At 40.1% G+C, this 17,465-nt stretch overlaps 1 protein-coding gene across 4 annotated transcripts in view; it reads left to right on the top strand.

Moving 5' to 3' along the window:
• Positions 1 to 17,465, top strand: part of dock4b (dedicator of cytokinesis 4b) — a 177,211-nt gene that overhangs the window by 93,531 nt on the left and 66,215 nt on the right. For all 4 annotated transcript variants that reach the window (XM_008401053.3, XM_017302824.2, XM_017302826.2 and 1 more), the window contains 7 exons: positions 224 to 307; positions 3,785 to 3,825; positions 4,858 to 4,913; positions 4,996 to 5,092; positions 5,916 to 6,064; positions 7,949 to 8,033; positions 15,264 to 15,415. In XM_008401053.3, coding sequence (XP_008399275.2) covers positions 224 to 307; positions 3,785 to 3,825; positions 4,858 to 4,913; positions 4,996 to 5,092; positions 5,916 to 6,064; positions 7,949 to 8,033; positions 15,264 to 15,415 — 664 coding nt within the window. The remainder of the gene's footprint in view (positions 1 to 223; positions 308 to 3,784; positions 3,826 to 4,857; positions 4,914 to 4,995; positions 5,093 to 5,915; positions 6,065 to 7,948; positions 8,034 to 15,263; positions 15,416 to 17,465) is intronic.

A 17,465-nucleotide genomic window follows, 5' to 3' on the forward strand; every position in this document is an offset into this window, starting at 1 on the left:
TATTCTTGGATAAGACTTCTAATTCCCAACTTATAAAATATTTCAATAATTATTTTGCGTTATTGTTTCGAGTTTGAGCAGAAATGTAGGATTTTGATTGCGTTTACGTATTTAGTCCTCGTTTTTCTTGGTTTGTTTTTTTTTTTTTTTTTTTTCAGCTTTGCTTTTCCAACCCCGGAATGAAAATCGGCTCACGTCTGTGTTTTGAATCCTTGTTTTCCAGTGCTGGCCAGCTTCCGAGGGACCGTCCAGCACGGCCTCCCGCTGGAAATCGGAGACACGGTGCAGATCCTGGAGAAATGTGAAGGTACGCTGCACATGGCAACACACAAAGAGCCCGTTTTCTCAGAATGAAAGAAGGGAAAGGAGAAACGAAGTGAAACACAACACTGGCTGTAATGAAACCATTTGCTTCCGCATGAGCGGAGCAGCAAAAACGTGCAGATCACTTCTGCTACTCATTGGCAAAATATGTTAAGAATGTGATGGCACCTCTTTTGGTGATTTCCCCTGTTAAAGCTCCCACAAATAATGCGACTAGATATATAGAAAGAGTGCACAGATTTCAAGTTAGGAATTATAAAGTAGAGATCTCGAAATTGACCTATTTTTGACAGACAGCTTTTCCCTCAGTATAAGGGAAAAGCTTAGCCAAAAATAGGCTAAGCATTGCTTATTTAAGTTTTTTTTTTTTAATGTTTGCATTTTTTAAGACTTTATAGTTGGTGTTCAGATAGTAATCTTCCAATAACACATAATCATCAAGTGATATTTTAAAATTTCCTGTCAACTTTAAATATTTTTTAACTCAAAAACACGACGGGATGTTGGATGGAATGGTTGCCGTAGCGCCCAACCACTGGAATTGGCGAATTTTCTAGCGGAAAACATCGACTGATGTACAAACAGACTTTACATCTTCTTTCACATCTCAACCTTCTCAGACTTTATCACGTTACAACCACAAACTTTAATGCACTTCACTGGGCAGCACATAATTGCAAAGCGGAAGCAAAATGACTGCTTAAAAGTTTTCAATAATAAAACTTGAAAAAATGAGGTGTTCATTTGTTGATGACCTCAAGTTAAATCCAGTAATTAGTAATTAAAGTTCATAGTGGTGGCAGCATCATGCTTGCTTCTTTCTTTATTTATTTTTTTGCTGGTGACAAAATGATGAAAAAGTTCCAGATTCTTTTGCAGAGAAATAATAAAATACAATATCTGCAAAGAAGAAAAAGTGAGCAGCATCTCCTGCACGACGAACGCCTGCAGAGATTTCTGCCGGCTTAATTTCTTCCAGCACAGTTGTTTTCTTTTTTCTTTCTTTCTTTCTTTCTTCTTTTTTCCCCCCCAGCATCCTGGGTCTGTTTTTCCTCCTCTGCCCGCTTCTCTTCTAAAACCCTCCTGTTGTCGACGGTTCTCCTCTTACTTGAGCTTTGCTTTCTGCCCCGACCCCTGTGACTTTTGCGAGTTTCCGAACAATCCGAAATCGTTTCGCTTGCAGGGCGAGCGCTCTTTACGCACGCTTTTACCACAAATAACCGGCCGTGCACAAACCTTCAGTCACTTCGGTCTCTTCCGGAGCTCGTCTCTCACTTCCTTTCTGGAGATCAAAAAAAAGAAAAAAGAAGAAGAAAAAAAAACATGCGCACAGCCAAACATGCATCTTGCCAGTCAGAGGGATGTGATATTGTGGTAAGGGACCCAGAGGAAGTAGACAATAGCAGAGCCAGCTGAATGCTCGGCCCAGAAGGGAGGAACTAAATCAAAATCCTGCCAGCAGCAAAGAGACCGGAGAGGGGGGGGACTGGTGACAGCACAGGAGACAGACTAATGGCTCTGCCTCATGTTGATACTATTGACACTTCTAAACACACACGCTACCAGAGTGTCTTTACTGGCTGCTGGCTTCAGTTTGATAATTTACCACCTCAGCTATTTATTTTTGATTTGCCTCTTCAGTTCCGCTTTCTTTGCTAACTTCTTGTGGTCAGTGAATTCATAAACCTTTGTAAGAAAAAAAAAATAGCTTTGCCTGACATGTCAATAAAACCTGCTGGGCCGCTGTTAAAGGGATAATTCAGATATTTAAGACATCAAGTTTTATGTGAGCAGTTTCTTTTTTTTAACCTTTTCTCTGTTTTTGTGTTTGTTCTGGCTGACTGTTAATGAAGAAGTCGATATGAATTTTAAAAATCTGTCAGTAGAAGACGTCAGCAATGATCTTCCTGTGTAAAGAATAGAACATAAAATTCTGAGAATTCCTAGTTGGTTACCTAAAAAACAAGTAAACACTCAAGTCACTGTCTCTTGTAGGGTGTGCATGTATACGGATGCTCACACCTGATGTGTATTTTTTTTAGTCCACGAGATGCTAAAATAGCTCGGATGACGATGTGGAGAAAGAAAGTAGTTTGGAAAATCTCGGTTGTTGCAGTTTTTAGCAAGTGTGTTGCAGCTACTAGCTTCTAATATTGCTTTTGAAATTGTGTTTTTCTAGAAAAATCACAATCTGATCCTGTGTTTGCACCTCTTAAACTACTTATTGGCGTCACTCTCCTGTAGGTTATTCCTGAACTGTCCCTTTAAGTAATGAATTTATTGCTTTTTTTTAAAATCATGCTACCTGATTTGAACTAAGTCAACTGAATCAGTAAAAAGCTGGTCACGTTTGCTGCTTCTTTCATTTAAATAATTCACACCTTGCCATCTACTTCTCAGCTTACTGCCAAAGAGCTTCGCATGGAGCCACCACTGCCAGGCACCTTCTGCGCTGACTCATCTCTGGAAAAACTGAGCAAAGTTTCCATAGCGCAGACCAAGACAAATTATTCAGCGCTACCCTGACCGAATTTCGCCTGAAAAAGATGAGAGGTGCTAAGTCCACCGGTGCTCTGGCGAAATCTAATAGTGATTAGAATAATCTAATACATTTACAGTCCATCTGAGCTGCTCAGCTAATGCTCTTATCTGGAGCGACTTACAACGGCTGTGGTGGCTGTGGAATGAGCTTAAATGGGCTGTTTTGGGTGAAGCGCATCAGCTCAGACGCACACAAATGTAAATTCATTAGATTGTTTCTGCCCGGGTTGGGATTTGCAAAGAGCACTGCATGTTAGCTAATTTCGTGCAGGTTCATTTTGGAGCGTGCAATTTTTTTTTTCTTTTAATTTCTGGTAGTTGCTTCTTCTTTTTTATTTTTAATACATCTGCTTATATGTGTTATAGGTATTTACAGGGTTTCTGTTTGGCTTAAGATTTTCTTTTCTTTTTTTTACCTGTGCTGCTCTGAATTCATATGTGGTATATATATTTATATGCTATTTTTAAACTTTTTTTTTTTAAATAGCTTCAATGTCATAACTAGGCATTTTACAAGATAAGTCTCATCAATGTCTGATTATATTGAATCCAATTTGGTCCAATTCAATCAAACTTGATCCAGTCCATTCATACAATCAACATAATCACATATAAATTCAATAAAAGTTGTTGCACAATTAAGTCCCATTCCAGTGGTCAGCTAATTCTAATGGGTCAAAAGTTATCCAACTAGAGAACTGCACTAACCCAAGAGTGTGTTCCATCGGAAATTAAAAATAAAGGCTAAACATGTAGTAGATAAAAGCATTAGATCTCACAAATGGCTGTTTCCAGAACTCAGTAACAGCACCACTAGTTCTTTCTGCGCAATGAACAAAAAACCATTTTATCCAAGATTGTAAGTACATATAATCTCCAGTGACATTTAGCGGATTCCAACTGTGTTTTGTCTCCACAGGATGGTACAGAGGATTCATTCTAAAGAATCCTAATGTCAAGGTAAACAAACTTTTCCTTTTTAAGAAATGTGATTATCTCCTTGCTTGTAATGAAACTTTATAAAGTCTGCCTCAGACATGTATTCAAAACCCAACAGCTGCACCAGCTTTCAAACCGTTTTAGTTTCGTCTCTCCTGAACTCCAATAGTCGGTCACCTCAAAGAGACGCATAGGAAGGTTTGAAGAGTCGCGCTGCGGCTCTGGTCCGAAACACAGTGGCGCAAATATGAGCTTGATGGAAAAAGTAAGCAGAAACGAGCCTCCCCGTCAGAAATGGTCTGTAGCCAAAGATGAAAGGAAGATGGCAGAGGAACGTAAAAATGCCTGGAAATTAACAGCAATCTGCCTCAGTGGTAGTTTAAAGAGCAAAACATGCAGCGGTGCTGAGACACCTTTAAAAAGAAAATGTTATACAGAAGAATAAGTTAAATATGCTACAGTTTTAAAGTGCGTATCTTGTAAGGCTCATGAAGTTTTACTTTTGACTTTCATTTTTTGAAAATTGCAATTTGGAATCACTGTTTCTGAATATACAGTAAGGTTAATATTACTCACTTAGCTATTCATAGTAGGGACACATCTTTTAAAAGACACCATAGAATTGTATTGTACTTGATGTTTGTCAAATGACTTATCTTTATTTAAGCGTGTGTTGACATATTTTTCCTCAAATTTGCTATCTTTTGGGTCTGAATACGAGTCTGGTCACATTTACACATCTTTACATTTGTTTTAAGACTTGTAGCTGATGATGAAAAGTAGGAACGATGTAGATTTGTGTGTGAATAGGTGGGAAGAATTTTTAGATAATGGATGAATTCAAAAAAATGTAAAGTTAAATGATTATAATGAATTTTGAACAAAAGAGGGATGCATAGACAGAAAAATGTAACACTTGGACAATGTGGAACGAGTTAGGTAATATGCAGTTTTGCATAAGTTGTTTATTACACAGACAGTCTCGTGCTAATGGTGCCAGAGGCCAACGGCAACGAGAACGTTCCAATTAACCCGCCTTTCTTCAATCCAAAGGGAATCTTCCCATGCAGTTACATCCACCTGAAGAACGCCGTCGTGAAGAACAAAGGGTGAGTCGCGTCTCTCCGGCTCGCCGTTTCCGTTCGTGAAAGTGACGACTCGTTCTCACGCAAACGTCTACGCCGCTTGCAGGCAATTTGAGACCGTGATCCCCGTCGAAGACTCGGTCATCACGGAGATGACGTCGACCCTGAGAGAGTGGGGCGCCATGTGGAAGCAGCTCTACGTGGTAAGGATGATTATATGCATTTAGACCCAATTTCAATGTGAGTTTATACGGGACTCGGTGATTGGAAAACAGTTTAAAGCCGTTTCCATACCCTTTCATTTGCTGAATTGATTGCGTTTGTGGCCCATTAAGCTATCTGGGGGGCTGATTGAACTGAACTGATGAATACTTTGAGATCGAAGAGCATAAATTCGCTACAAAAAGCAGCAGGGCACTGAAGCTTATTAGCTAAAATCCATTTTTAGCTGTTTTTTTTCCCCCCCTCATTATTGTGACACTTTAAAGAGTGGCTTGTCACTTGTAAATTTTCAAGCTGGCAATGCTTACATGGTTGTATATTTCTACTCGGGCAGTGTCCTTCCATTAATAGGCACCCTTTAAAATGGCTTTAAAAAAACAAATTTTCCATTGTTGGATAATCTGTTGCTTCCCAAACATTTCCTTTTAAATAGATTATTTTAAAATCAAATCTTTTTTTCTTTGTATTTTTTGCAAAGAAAAATATTTAGCTTTTTGAAATCGTCACCGGCCTTTCAATAGGACAAAAATCAAACGAATCAACAAATTTGTTTCACCAGAATTAGTCGTGGCTCCATGTTCATCTTGGTGCTACACGATTAAATCACAAATATTCCTTCACGTTCCGTTCTGAATGGAGGATTTTGATGGCTGGAATCAGCCTGATCTAATTCCACCTGCTCCTCTCTAAATATGCTATTTTTTAATCTATTTTTTTATATATTCCATCACGTTTGGCTGCGTCTCGTCTCAAAGCTTTCTTTCCCCTTCCTCCTTCCTCTCCATCACTTGCACCTCCCCGCAGAAGAACGAGGGCGACTTGTTCCATCGGCTCTGGCACGTGATGAATGAAATCTTGGACCTGAGGAGGCAGGTGCTGGTCGGCCACCTCACTCACGACCGAATGAAGGACGTCAAGCAGCACATCACGGCGAGACTGGACTGGGGCAACGAGTGAGTATCAGGCCGCCGATGTTTATGTACGTCTTTCGTAGAAGCGATACGGGATCAAAATCGGGTACGTCGTCTAAGGCAAGACATTTATTTTGGCAAAACCAGGGCCATTTTAAGGTGCAACTGTGGTTGTGATATAAAGTCACAATGTTTCGGAGATATCAGAATAAAAAGTCTTTGGCTTTGCCTGTAACGTTTGTCCTCTTGTAGATTTTACAGCGAGCCGACTAATCTGTTGTCAACCCAGCCTCTTCCCGTTCGAGGCAGCAAAAGAAACAGTTGAACCGATAATGTAAGATCCTCCAGCGAGTAACGCTCTGGACTCCGCAGGTCTTATTTTTCTACCATTCTTCTGAGGTTGTTCTTGTTGTTGTAGTGAGGATAAAAAAGAGATTTTCTTCTGATGACTTTTCCATGAAGGTCAGACTCCTGCCGAGTTCAGCCAAATCTTTGATTTGTTTTTCCCAGCAATCCCACGAGCGGCGTCTCGTCAGGTTTTCTTGGTCTCGCCGAGTTCATCTTGACCTTCAGACGCTTCTGTTTTCGGCTCCCTCTTTTATCTCGTCAAAGCTGCGGGATTCTCCTGCTTCGTAGGCAGAAATTGTACACGATCTTTGGGGGTTGCGGGGGGGTGGTAGGAGGTAAGGTAGTGAAATGTTTTGAATCCAGTTATTTGCAAAGGTTCCTTCAATACGGTCCTGCATGTTCTATAAAGTGTTAAATTTGAGTTAAAAATGAAAAAAATAAAACGTGTTTTCTACATGCACCAGGGAGCTATTATTCTAAAGATATGATTTATTTAGATATGAATGAGTTGCATGTTGCACGAAAGTAAAGTCACATTAACAAGAGTTTGTTTGTGTGACCTTCAACTTTAAAGTGCTTTACACAATGAAAACATAATGCGGTAGTTTATTGGTGTTATGAAGCACCAATAAGCATTTTGTTTTGCCCAATAGCATCAAAATCATCAAAAATATTGATGCCTTGAGTTAAAGAAGCTCAGTGTTTCGCCTGCTTTGCAGTTTTCTGGGAGATTAGTGGAGCATATGCCAACATAATAAGGGAGTAAATCTACCTCCAGGTCTCTTCAGGTTTGGTCGCGTTCATCTTACCGATTTGGTTCGACTAAACTTCTCTCAGGCGGGGGTGGGGGGATCTCTACTCGCTTTTTGCTTCGGATTATTTCTTACACATTTTTGCAGCTCTGTTCTTCCTCTCCAGCTTTTTCTTGCTTGTCACACGTCTGTCTTTGGTCGTCACCTCCGCTCGCTGTAAGCACGCTCCTCACTCGAATCAAATCGGTCTCACACAGCCGGCGCTGGCTCCATCCCTCCTGCTGTTTGCCTCTCTCCAATCTCTTACTACTCAATGCTGATGGGTTAAAAGAAGGAAAAAAAAAACCCCTCAACTTGTGTCACATCCTCATTCTGTGTGCTTTTTACCTTTTTTATTTTTTTTCACTCTCCCACCTTTGGCCGTTTCTCAAACGTTCACACATCCATCATTAGTGAGAGGGGGACATGTTTGGAGAGTCTCTCTCTGTGGGCCCTTTTCTCTTTTACTGCTGCAAAGGAGACACCTAGCGCTGGATGGTGTTGGTCTGAACCGCAGGAGAAGGGATGATGGGGGGGGAAAAAAACGGTTTTAACTCCCACATCGGGAGAGTTGAGAATCGAGACCGGAGACGCACATAAGCGGATATGAGCAACTGCTGAGAGGTGCAGGAGGAGAGCGCAAACGGAAAGGAGCTGAAGAAGAAGTGGGACCATTTGTCAGACGGATTTAAAACCCCGACTGAGGTGGCAGTCGTGTTGGTTTTTGCAGCTGCGCGTCACAGTTCAAAGCACTCTGTCTGATTTGTCTTATCTGTGTTTGTTTTAGACAACTCTGCTTGGACCTGGTGCCCAGGCGGGAGTTCAGCATGGTGGACCCAGACGAAATCAGCGTAACAGAACTGTACAGACTGGTGAGGACTCCTGATGTTGGTCAAAACCTCATTTATTGTCCACAAGGTTGGGGGATTTTCCCTTTAATGTTTTTTTTTTAACCTGTGTAAGTGTTGGGCTACAATCTTTCGCCGGTCTAGGAGTTGATATGATTTTTTTTTTTTTTCCCCTGACTTCCTTGGCTTCCCTTAATGCACTTTACAAGACGAGCAGGGCCAATTCCTATTAAATCATACAGAGTCCAGTCTGAGCAAAAATCAATTCAACTCGATCATAATGCAATCCAGTTGTATGATCACCATCAGAACCCATTATGTACTGTCCAAATTAATCCAACATATCATAGAGTTAAAACATTTAAAACGCAATGTCTGTAGGTTACAGTTTATAAATATCTAAAGAAACTCAGTTGATTTAGGCCCTGCACACACACAGAGAGGAGTAATGTATATTTTTGTACTGTAGAACAGATTTGCCCGTCCTCCCGTCTGCTTCCATATTTTCTTCCTTTTCTCCCCCCCCTCCCTCTGCCTTTTTCTCCAAAAATTTTCCCACCCGTCTTCTCTTGAACCCCATCCACTGTTACCGTGGCAACCACTCCTCTGCCCCGGCTCGGAGCAAAGTGGGGGGGGGGGATTATATCACACGTACTCTCGCGCTGTGTCGGCTTTCGCTTCAGAGAGGGGTAATTGAGGCCCTTAATCCATCTGTTTCATTTCGGTTGTTAGCCGAAACAAAGGCAGCCGTAGCGGGATGAAAGCAAAACAACACACCTCTGTTACAAAATAAGCAAATGACTGCAATTCCCAGCTACAGTGAAAAAAAAAGGAAAAAAGAAAGGCACTCGCGGCATGTATCCATGAACAAAGACTCAGAAATGAGATTACACAAAGGCACAATAAACCATGTAAATGCTGTAATTACATCAGTGTTTCTCAGTGAGATCTTAAGTTGTGAAAAAACCTTCAACTTATGTATTTTGTGATCTGTTATTTTGTTGTGGCTTACATAAGAGTGTTTTGTTTGTTTTTTTATCAGAAAGGAAAACAAGGAGACTGTAAAGTTGATGACAGCAAAGTTAACAGCAAAAGTAGCGACTTTAATAACTTCCTCCTGAAAAGAGACACTGCAAAACACAAAAGTAAAATCTCCATTCAATGGAACAATCGCACTGATTTAAAGGCAGTCAAAGGAAAGAGACATGGCTAAACCAAGACACAGCAGAATGGATTAACTTTATAAGGGGGGTGGGGGGGCGGGGGGACTTGGAGCCTCCTAAGTTAATAACAGCAATACCCGAATCAATTTCCCAAGCCAGGAAGTGGATATAACTAAATATACGAGCACCAACATGTTAGGGCAGGCCAACTTTATGCAGGAAATAAAAACAAAGAGGGTACTCAAATGTTACCTTGATGACAGCCTGTATCTCGGAGAAACACAAACGTACACAGAATCAGTGGACCAGGAGAGCTTTCTGTGGAAAAGACAATATTAAAACGGTACACCTGTAAAGGCATACTAGTTGTACAAGTGGCTCTATTCGGGAAAGGTTGACTTCAAGGTCAACAAATCATGTGAAATTTGAGCAGAGGCAGGAAAGAAACCTTTAGCTAAGCAGGCGAGCACCAGTACAGCCGAGTACTACTATCTAGCTAGTAAATATTTGATGTCCAGAAGTTTGAATGTTGGATTTATCTTGAGAAGTTGGTAACATCGTGCAACATTGAGTCATAAGCTCTTCTGATTTGTCTGTAAAAAAGACGTGTCTCAGTTTTTCTGTACTTATTCCGAAAGTAAATTAACACCGTTTGAGATTTTGGCTTTAGGGAAAGGATAAGAGGATTACTTTACTATCAGAAAAGCCGCAGTTTAATTTACAGCTCTGCGTATTATATTGCCTTTATCCTGGTTGCAAGCAAAAATTTATAAATTTATTAATTTGACTTCTACAAATAAGATTCTTTTTTCTTCATCATGTATTTATATATAAAAAAATAACATATAGAAAGAGACACAGACTTTTTTTTTTAAACTACTAATTGGCTCCCTATTCTCAGCCTGAGTCAGCTCACTTGGGATCGTCTCCTACTGCCCAAATGCAATTGAACCTCATACTTCCCACTTAGTCCTTGGAGATTGAGATTAGTTCATTAATTGTGGTGAATCATACAACTGTGAAGGATCACTCAGGCCTGGCACAGGACGCGCTGGCAAAGCTTCCTCTTTGGCATTGCTTGTTGTGGGAGAAGGCCTGCGTTCTCCCAAGATTTTTGGCACCCTTATTAAAGACATGTAAAAAAAAAAAAAGATTTATATCAGAGGCTTCATATTTTCTCAGTAGTTTCCTTTTCCTGAAAAAAAGTCAATGGACATTTGCTTAAATTACCTATTCTCTAAATGAAACAGGCTTTTGTGTCTAGTCAAATTTACTCCTTGGGAAAAGTCTTGAAAGTTCAACTCTGAAGTTAAAAAAGTATATATAAAATTTTTTAAGAGCAATTATTTTATAACACCAGATTTTAAAATTTTCACACCATTTCTCTCCTTAAACGTCCCGTGGAAGCCTTTTTTTTTTTTCCCCTCCAGTCTCGTATTCTTGTCGGATCTCAAACACTGACTTCGATTGAGGCGTTTGAAGCAGTGCAGTGCAGTGCTTTAAGCAAAGCTCTGGTCAATTTTTACGACATTCGGAAAAATGGGTAAATGCGCTCTTGGAGTCTTTTTTTCTTTTGTAGGCCACCCAGTCCTGGGAAGGCTCACTGATGACTGATATTTTTTTCTATTTGGGTAGGGGGGAAGCTTTCTGTGGTTTAATGGAGTCCCACAGAAATTGGAAAGATCGATGTATCTCAACGACTTTCTCTTCCGATCTCGAATTTCTTTAGACTGCGAACACACAACCACAGTTGTGTGTTCGCAGTCTAAGCGACTGGTTGTGGTTGGTGAAATAAACTCATCTTTGCAAAATCGTGGTTCATCACAGCTCATTCATGATTCATTAAAGTTTGTTGAGGTCCATGTTTGGCCCTGTAGCAGTGCACCATGGGTATTTTAGTACTCTAAAATAAAGAGGAACAAATCCCTTCGTAAATATTCTGAATAATACAGTATTTTTTTTTTTTTTTTACAGAGCCTTTTCACAACATGGTTACTAGTGGGCTTTGTAGCTGCCTCCTGCAACTCTAAACGCTGTTGGGTGAACTTTATTCCCCTTTAACTACCAGGCTTACATAACAAAGGTTAAGCATGCTGTTTGAACACACATCTAAGGGTGTTAAAATAGCAGAAACTGCAGTGTTGTGGTTTTTAGTGCATGCACAACATTCAATTTGTCCAAAATCTCAATTAGCAGTAGATATGGATACGATTAAAACAGGACATGCTTCTGAAAATATTAGAAGTAATGCGTTGTCTGGCTAAAATGCCATAAAAAATAGCAGGTACAAACAAAACAAAAAGAGTAAAAAAACAACATTTAAATAAGTTGTTAGTGACTCATGGTAGACAACTTCTTTCCTCCTCCATTGGCCGTCTTCCTCCTTGTAGTTTTTCCCAGCTTCTTGTTTGGTTCACCTTGTATCGTTCTCAAAAATTCCGAAATAATAAATCGACAAAAATGACATTGGCATGTCCAGCTGTCTCCTGCCTTCTTCTTCTTCTCCTCGCCTTGCCGTTGGAATGTCAGTCTGCCGTGCCCCGTCCTTTGTGTCAAGTCATCCAGAAGCTGACGCATAACCACAGATTGTTCCCATCAGGCAGCCCGAAACGACGCGCTCAAAATAACCTCATATTAAAAACCCAAAGCACAAATTAGGCTTTCCCCCGGGAACCAGTCATTTTACGTCAAACTCGGCAGCCCGGCCCTGGCCCGTGTCGTCGCAGAGGCACTGATCCTTTAAAGTCGGCGGCGGGCGCCTTGTTTTCAGATCGTTCCAACAGGTGGCTATTTCTGGGGCCTCAGTCATGCAGGGGGAGACGGGACTAGACAAAACATATTTGTCACTTCAGGAGGCGTTGTTGTTTTTGATTTTTGAAATGATTTATGAGCTCATCTTTGCCGGAGTCTCGTGTGAATAAGTGGTTTATTCAATGATGTGTTTATAGCAAAGCTGTCTCCCACAGGACAATGGTTTTCATATTCTTTTCTCGTCGTGCCTGTTTATCACATTTGACTTGCGTCTTGTCTAAGTACGGAGTCTTCTCTTAATGTTTTGATATGCTGGCTGAATTTTCTCATCAAAGCAACACTGACTGTATGAAGCAAAATGCCAGTGATTGTTCTGGCATTTCTAAAGGGTTTAGTTTGAACCGTGGCTGCTCCCCCCCCCCTTCTCCTGAATCTCCGTTTAATTGTTCCTAGATATTTTCTCCAGCTTTTTTCTTCGTTTTTTTTCCCTCCTGCTAATTCATCTAGAGAATAATTCCCTAAGGGTACAGATGAGATTTTCGGAAGTGAGGTTCTGTTCACAGGTATAAAACAGTTGATCTACCCACAGTAGGTAACCGTCATGGCAATGACGTTAAGCTACTTTGGCTGTTGAGCTCTAAAGCTAAATTTTTCGAGGTAGTGTGGAGGTAGTGTACCTCTAACGGTCTTCCTGTGTGAAACCTGTACTTCAAGCAAAACTACCTGGTATAAAAATACTGCGGTGTTAAAACTGTTTCACTTAAATCTTTACTTGCTTGTCTTTTTTAACATTTCCTTTTATATCACATTTTCACTTTGGCCAGTTGCGTTTTTAATGCGTGCTCGGTAGATCATTTCCGTCTCACAGATTCCCTTTTCCCTTGTAAATAATCATTGGGTTTTCTACACGCAATCATGAAACAACCTTGGATTAAAGTTCATAAAACAGAATTGGTTTAAACCGCGGTTTGTTTGTTTGTTTGTTTTTTTGGACTAGCTGTTAAGTTTGACCTCCAGAACTGACTAATGTCGATTTAAAATAAACACCAGGTGTTACTTATTGTGGGTGATATACTAACTGTGTATAGCCTTTTACCAGCACTTCACTTAAAAAGTCCTGTACTATCCCTTCATGTCGGATCTGTTAGCTTTCCGTTAATATTAGCACGGCAGCAGAATTTATACATGCTGAAAAATATTGATTTAACACGTTTTGAAGGTTGTGTCTCAGGGACACAGCTTCAGCACCGTCAATGCTAAGGTTGAGTTTTTTTGTTTTTTCTAAATCCTTTATTTAACCAGGTAAACCCCGTTGAGATCTAGATCTCATTTTCAAGAGGGATCTGGGCAGAAATCTGCAAGTCTTGTTGGTGCTTTTTAAAACACAACATGCAACTTTTGCTGCTGCAGGTTGTCATTTTGGTAGCAGCTTGTTCCTCTCTGTCCTTGACTTGCCCCTGTTGTGCATTTGCAGTTCTTTTTTTTTCTTTCTTATTCTCTCATTTTCAAATTCTTATTTTTACAACCCCTCCCCGCTTTCCATCAGCCCCCCCCAAACCTCCTGTTTCACTACAGCAGTGAATTTAAGACATGATTTGGCAGTACCTCCTTTGACCATCTGGTGCTGTTTGTGTGCAGTATTTTTGGACATCGACAGCAGACCGGGATAAACCTCTCATGCTGTTAAGTGAGCAGTAATGCGCATGTTGATCTAGACAGTAGTTGCCGGTCTATGATGCAATCCTGGGCAAGGCCTTACTGCTGGTATCCTATGTAGCCTGACCTAATGCAGCATGTAATGACCACCTGCAGACCACACTGAGATGTGACATTTACTTTCTGTTAATCACGCTCTGCATTAAAAGACCATTAGATCATTTTTGCTAGGAATAGAATTTGACCCTTTTGGGGAAAAACATTAGTAGGGAGGTTGTTACTTTTAGCTGTTTAGGTGACATAAAATGCCTTTTTTAACATTCATTGGTGTGAACAAGTTTTTTTTTTCCCAAACCTCTAGTTTTCTTTTGCATAGTCCAATATTCAAACATTTATCATCTTTTGAATTAGGATTTTGTGTGATAGACCAACAAAAGTAGTGCACAACTGTGCATTATAATGTTTTACTGCAGCTGAAAATCCAAAATGTTTGGCATGCATTTTAATTTAGCCACCCATGAGTTGGAACTTTTTTTAAAATCTCATTTTGGTGTAATTACAGCTTCACAACAGCTTTGCGCTTCTCAACATGAAAATGTTGCCCATTCTTCTTTGCAAAGTAGTTTAATTTTGTCCAGATTGGACAGGGAAGACATATAAACAGATATTTGTGATTTTTCTGGCAGTTTTCTGCCACACACGGCGCATATGCATGCTGTCCAAAATGTTTTATAGCCTAATCCAGGCCTGCGTTGTGCTTTCCTTGATCTTCATGTGCGGCATTGTTCTCTTACAAACCACTCAGACCTTTACAAAAGAGCTGCGTTTATACTGAAATTACATTACAAACAGGTGGGGCGGTTGATAGCTCTTGATTTTATTTAGCCAACTGAACACCCAACCCATGCTTTCACGTTGCAATGGTTTTTGGTGATACTTGGTGTTAGTTCCTCACCATAAATGGCTCTTGCACATTGGCTGGATAACCTTGTTGTCCTTCTTTTAGACATCAGAGCAAACGGAGTGAACACAAATGCCACCAGCACACTTTTCACACTTAAGACGTCATCATTTTTGCGCTACTTCGTGTTGACCTATTGCCTAAAATCTCAGTGAAACATGTCGGAAGTTTCTGACGTGTTGTAAAGTAAATGTACTCGCTCTGCAACCGGCGTGCTGATTGTTTTCTTCGTAATGAGACCGAGACAAACTCTAAACAATCCAGCTGAAGCTCTCACCATATTACCTTCTGGTGCTGTAGGCTGTCTGGAATATTACATGCTTTATTACCCCGATCTGTTTTCACTTAATCTATATCTGAGCCTCTTTGGAAGGTTTGGATATAAATGCAAATCTGCCTGCAAAGATGGGCGCCCCGCTGTGGGATGTCTCGGGGGGATGTTATTTATCTCTGACTTGGAAATTTAATATTAAATACAGAAGCTAAAATGCGATTGGCTTGTATTTAAAGAACCGTAGCTAATGTGTTGTTTTTTTTTTCTTCTTCTTCTTCTTTTTTCTTTGGTTGTACGTGTTTCTTTCAAGGCTTAAAACTCTCAAACTTTCGAACTTTTCTTTCCATTTTTTTATAACTTGCAAATGTCAGAGATTCTCCAGCTGTTGGAAAGCGATAGGAAAACCTTTGTTGTTGTTTCTTTATGTGGTTTTCTCCTGTTTGCTGCAGATGGAACATCGGCATCGTAAGAAGGAGACGGCTACGCCCGCGAGCACCCACCACCTGTTTGTCCATGTGAAGAGCCTGATGAGCGCCAACCTGGGGGAGGAGCTGGAAGTCTTCTTTCACATTTATGACGGACGGGAGAATCGGCCGCTCAGGTGAAAACCCTGCAGTAACACAAACCTCTGTCTGGAAAATTGGTCTTTTTCAGCTTTGATTAATTATGGAATTGATTTTGAGTACATACAATATATATATAGGAAGATATTTCAATATATTCAATATATTTGTATTTCCAAGCTAAAGTTTTTTTGTCCTCTTGTCTAAAAAAACCAAAAAGATCCATCCATCCACTCATCTCTCCATTTCCTTATAGCAAAGCAACAAGATAATCGGAAATTGTTTTTGGTTCGCAGTTTCTTTAAATTAGCTGACATTTTCTGTTTGGTCAAATTACAGTCACAAACATTTTTCACATGGAGCCTCTCATTAAAGTCCACTTGGACACATAAAAGTGGGCGAGGCCGTGCCGTTACTGTTAAATGATGACGTCTGAGCCGCCACATGAAAGAACCTCTTCACTCATAGAGTCCGCTCCTGCAGCATGAATGCATACGCGCACACGTAAACATATGCCACATCCTCCTGATGAACCGTCACCCCCTCTCCACCAAAAAAAAAAAAAAAGAGTTAGAGAGAGAGAGGGGACCTCGACTAAGCTCCCTAGAGTCATAGTTCAAAGGGAGGAGATTCCATTTTATGTCCAAAAAACAAGAGGCTTTTTAAGGGCAGAGAAAACGAGGGGGCTGAACAGCGAATGGGCTGAGGAACGAGCTCGGTGTCAGCGGAGCTTCTTTTGAAAATGTTGTGCTTTCGTCTCTTTTGCCTCACAGTATGATAACAGAAACACAAGGGTGATACTGATGGGAACCTAATGTTTTATTACTTTATCTAGGACTCTATTGCAGAAAAAAAGTAGTTTTAACTATAATTATTCAAGTTAGAAGATTTTTTTTTCTCACCACTTGTGTGAATAATTGACTGTTCAGAGGAATGGGCTCGTTTGATAACTGAGCAAAAACACTGAAAAAGAAAAAACATTTGGCTTGTATTACACGCGGTAATGCCAGTACTATCACTGCTTCAGCCAAAATAGCACTGAATATACTTATTGATGGTATGAGAGGAATTATTACAGTCTGTGGCTTATGATTTAAATTGTTCAAATTGTTGCTTTTGAGAACTGCAACTCTTTATTCTGAAACCTTAATCAGGTCCTGATGATTTTGAGACTTCTAAAATGTATTTTTAATAGTAGGAAAAACAATTGCAATTTCAAAATTTAAACGTAGAGAAAGCTGAAAGTGAGCCATGCCAATTTTCACAAGCGCTTCATCCAACTTTATTTATTTTACTTTATTTTTTTAAGTTTTCAGGGAACTCCATTTTACTGACAGTGAGCAGAAGCAGCGTCTTACTCTATGCTTTCTGGAGTCTTATTAACAGTGGTTTAAATTACACAAGCAGCATATTTCAAATATTTTTAGTGGCTTTCAATGCTAAAATACTTCAACTGTACTTCAACCATTTCTGGTTTTATGTTCTCTAAAACCAGAAATGATTTAGTCACCACTGTCACGAGCCAACAAGATTGATTAGTGTAGCTCTGCATGTGCAAACCAAAGCCACAGTTATGAAAGATTTGATAGAGTTTCAATTAAACCCATTAAACCCATCACTGATCAATTTTTAGCTCTCGCGTTCAAAATAATGTTGTTTTTTTTCCCCCCTCGGCCCTTATTTTACAAGTGCATAATTACTGTCCACTGCTGTGATTATGCTCCACTTCTCTCTGCAGCTTTCCTTTATTTCCTCTTTTTATCTGCTGCTATTGAGCACATTAACCAGACTTAAGTAATCACACACTATCCGCTCTGTGACGCATTTGATTTTGAACCAAGGCAGCAATCATGCTAATCACGGCGCGCGATAAACATCGTTCGTCCAACTTTATTGCGAGACTCGCTCTAAGGACGTATACAAAAACAAACGCACTTCCTTGCAGATTTCCTCTGTTTTTGCTGTTTCAGATGGTTAAACAGTAATTAAGATTAGGCAACGATAACTGGAGTAAATATGAAATGCAGAGCTCAGATGATGATGATTTAGTAATTGTTGCCTAAACGCAATAACTCGTTGTGGCATCCT

The sequence above is a fragment of the Poecilia reticulata genome, chromosome 23 (genome assembly GCF_904066995.2).
Source record: "Poecilia reticulata chromosome 23, P_reticulata-male-v2, whole genome shotgun sequence".
NCBI lineage: Eukaryota > Metazoa > Chordata > Actinopteri > Cyprinodontiformes > Poeciliidae > Poecilia > Poecilia reticulata.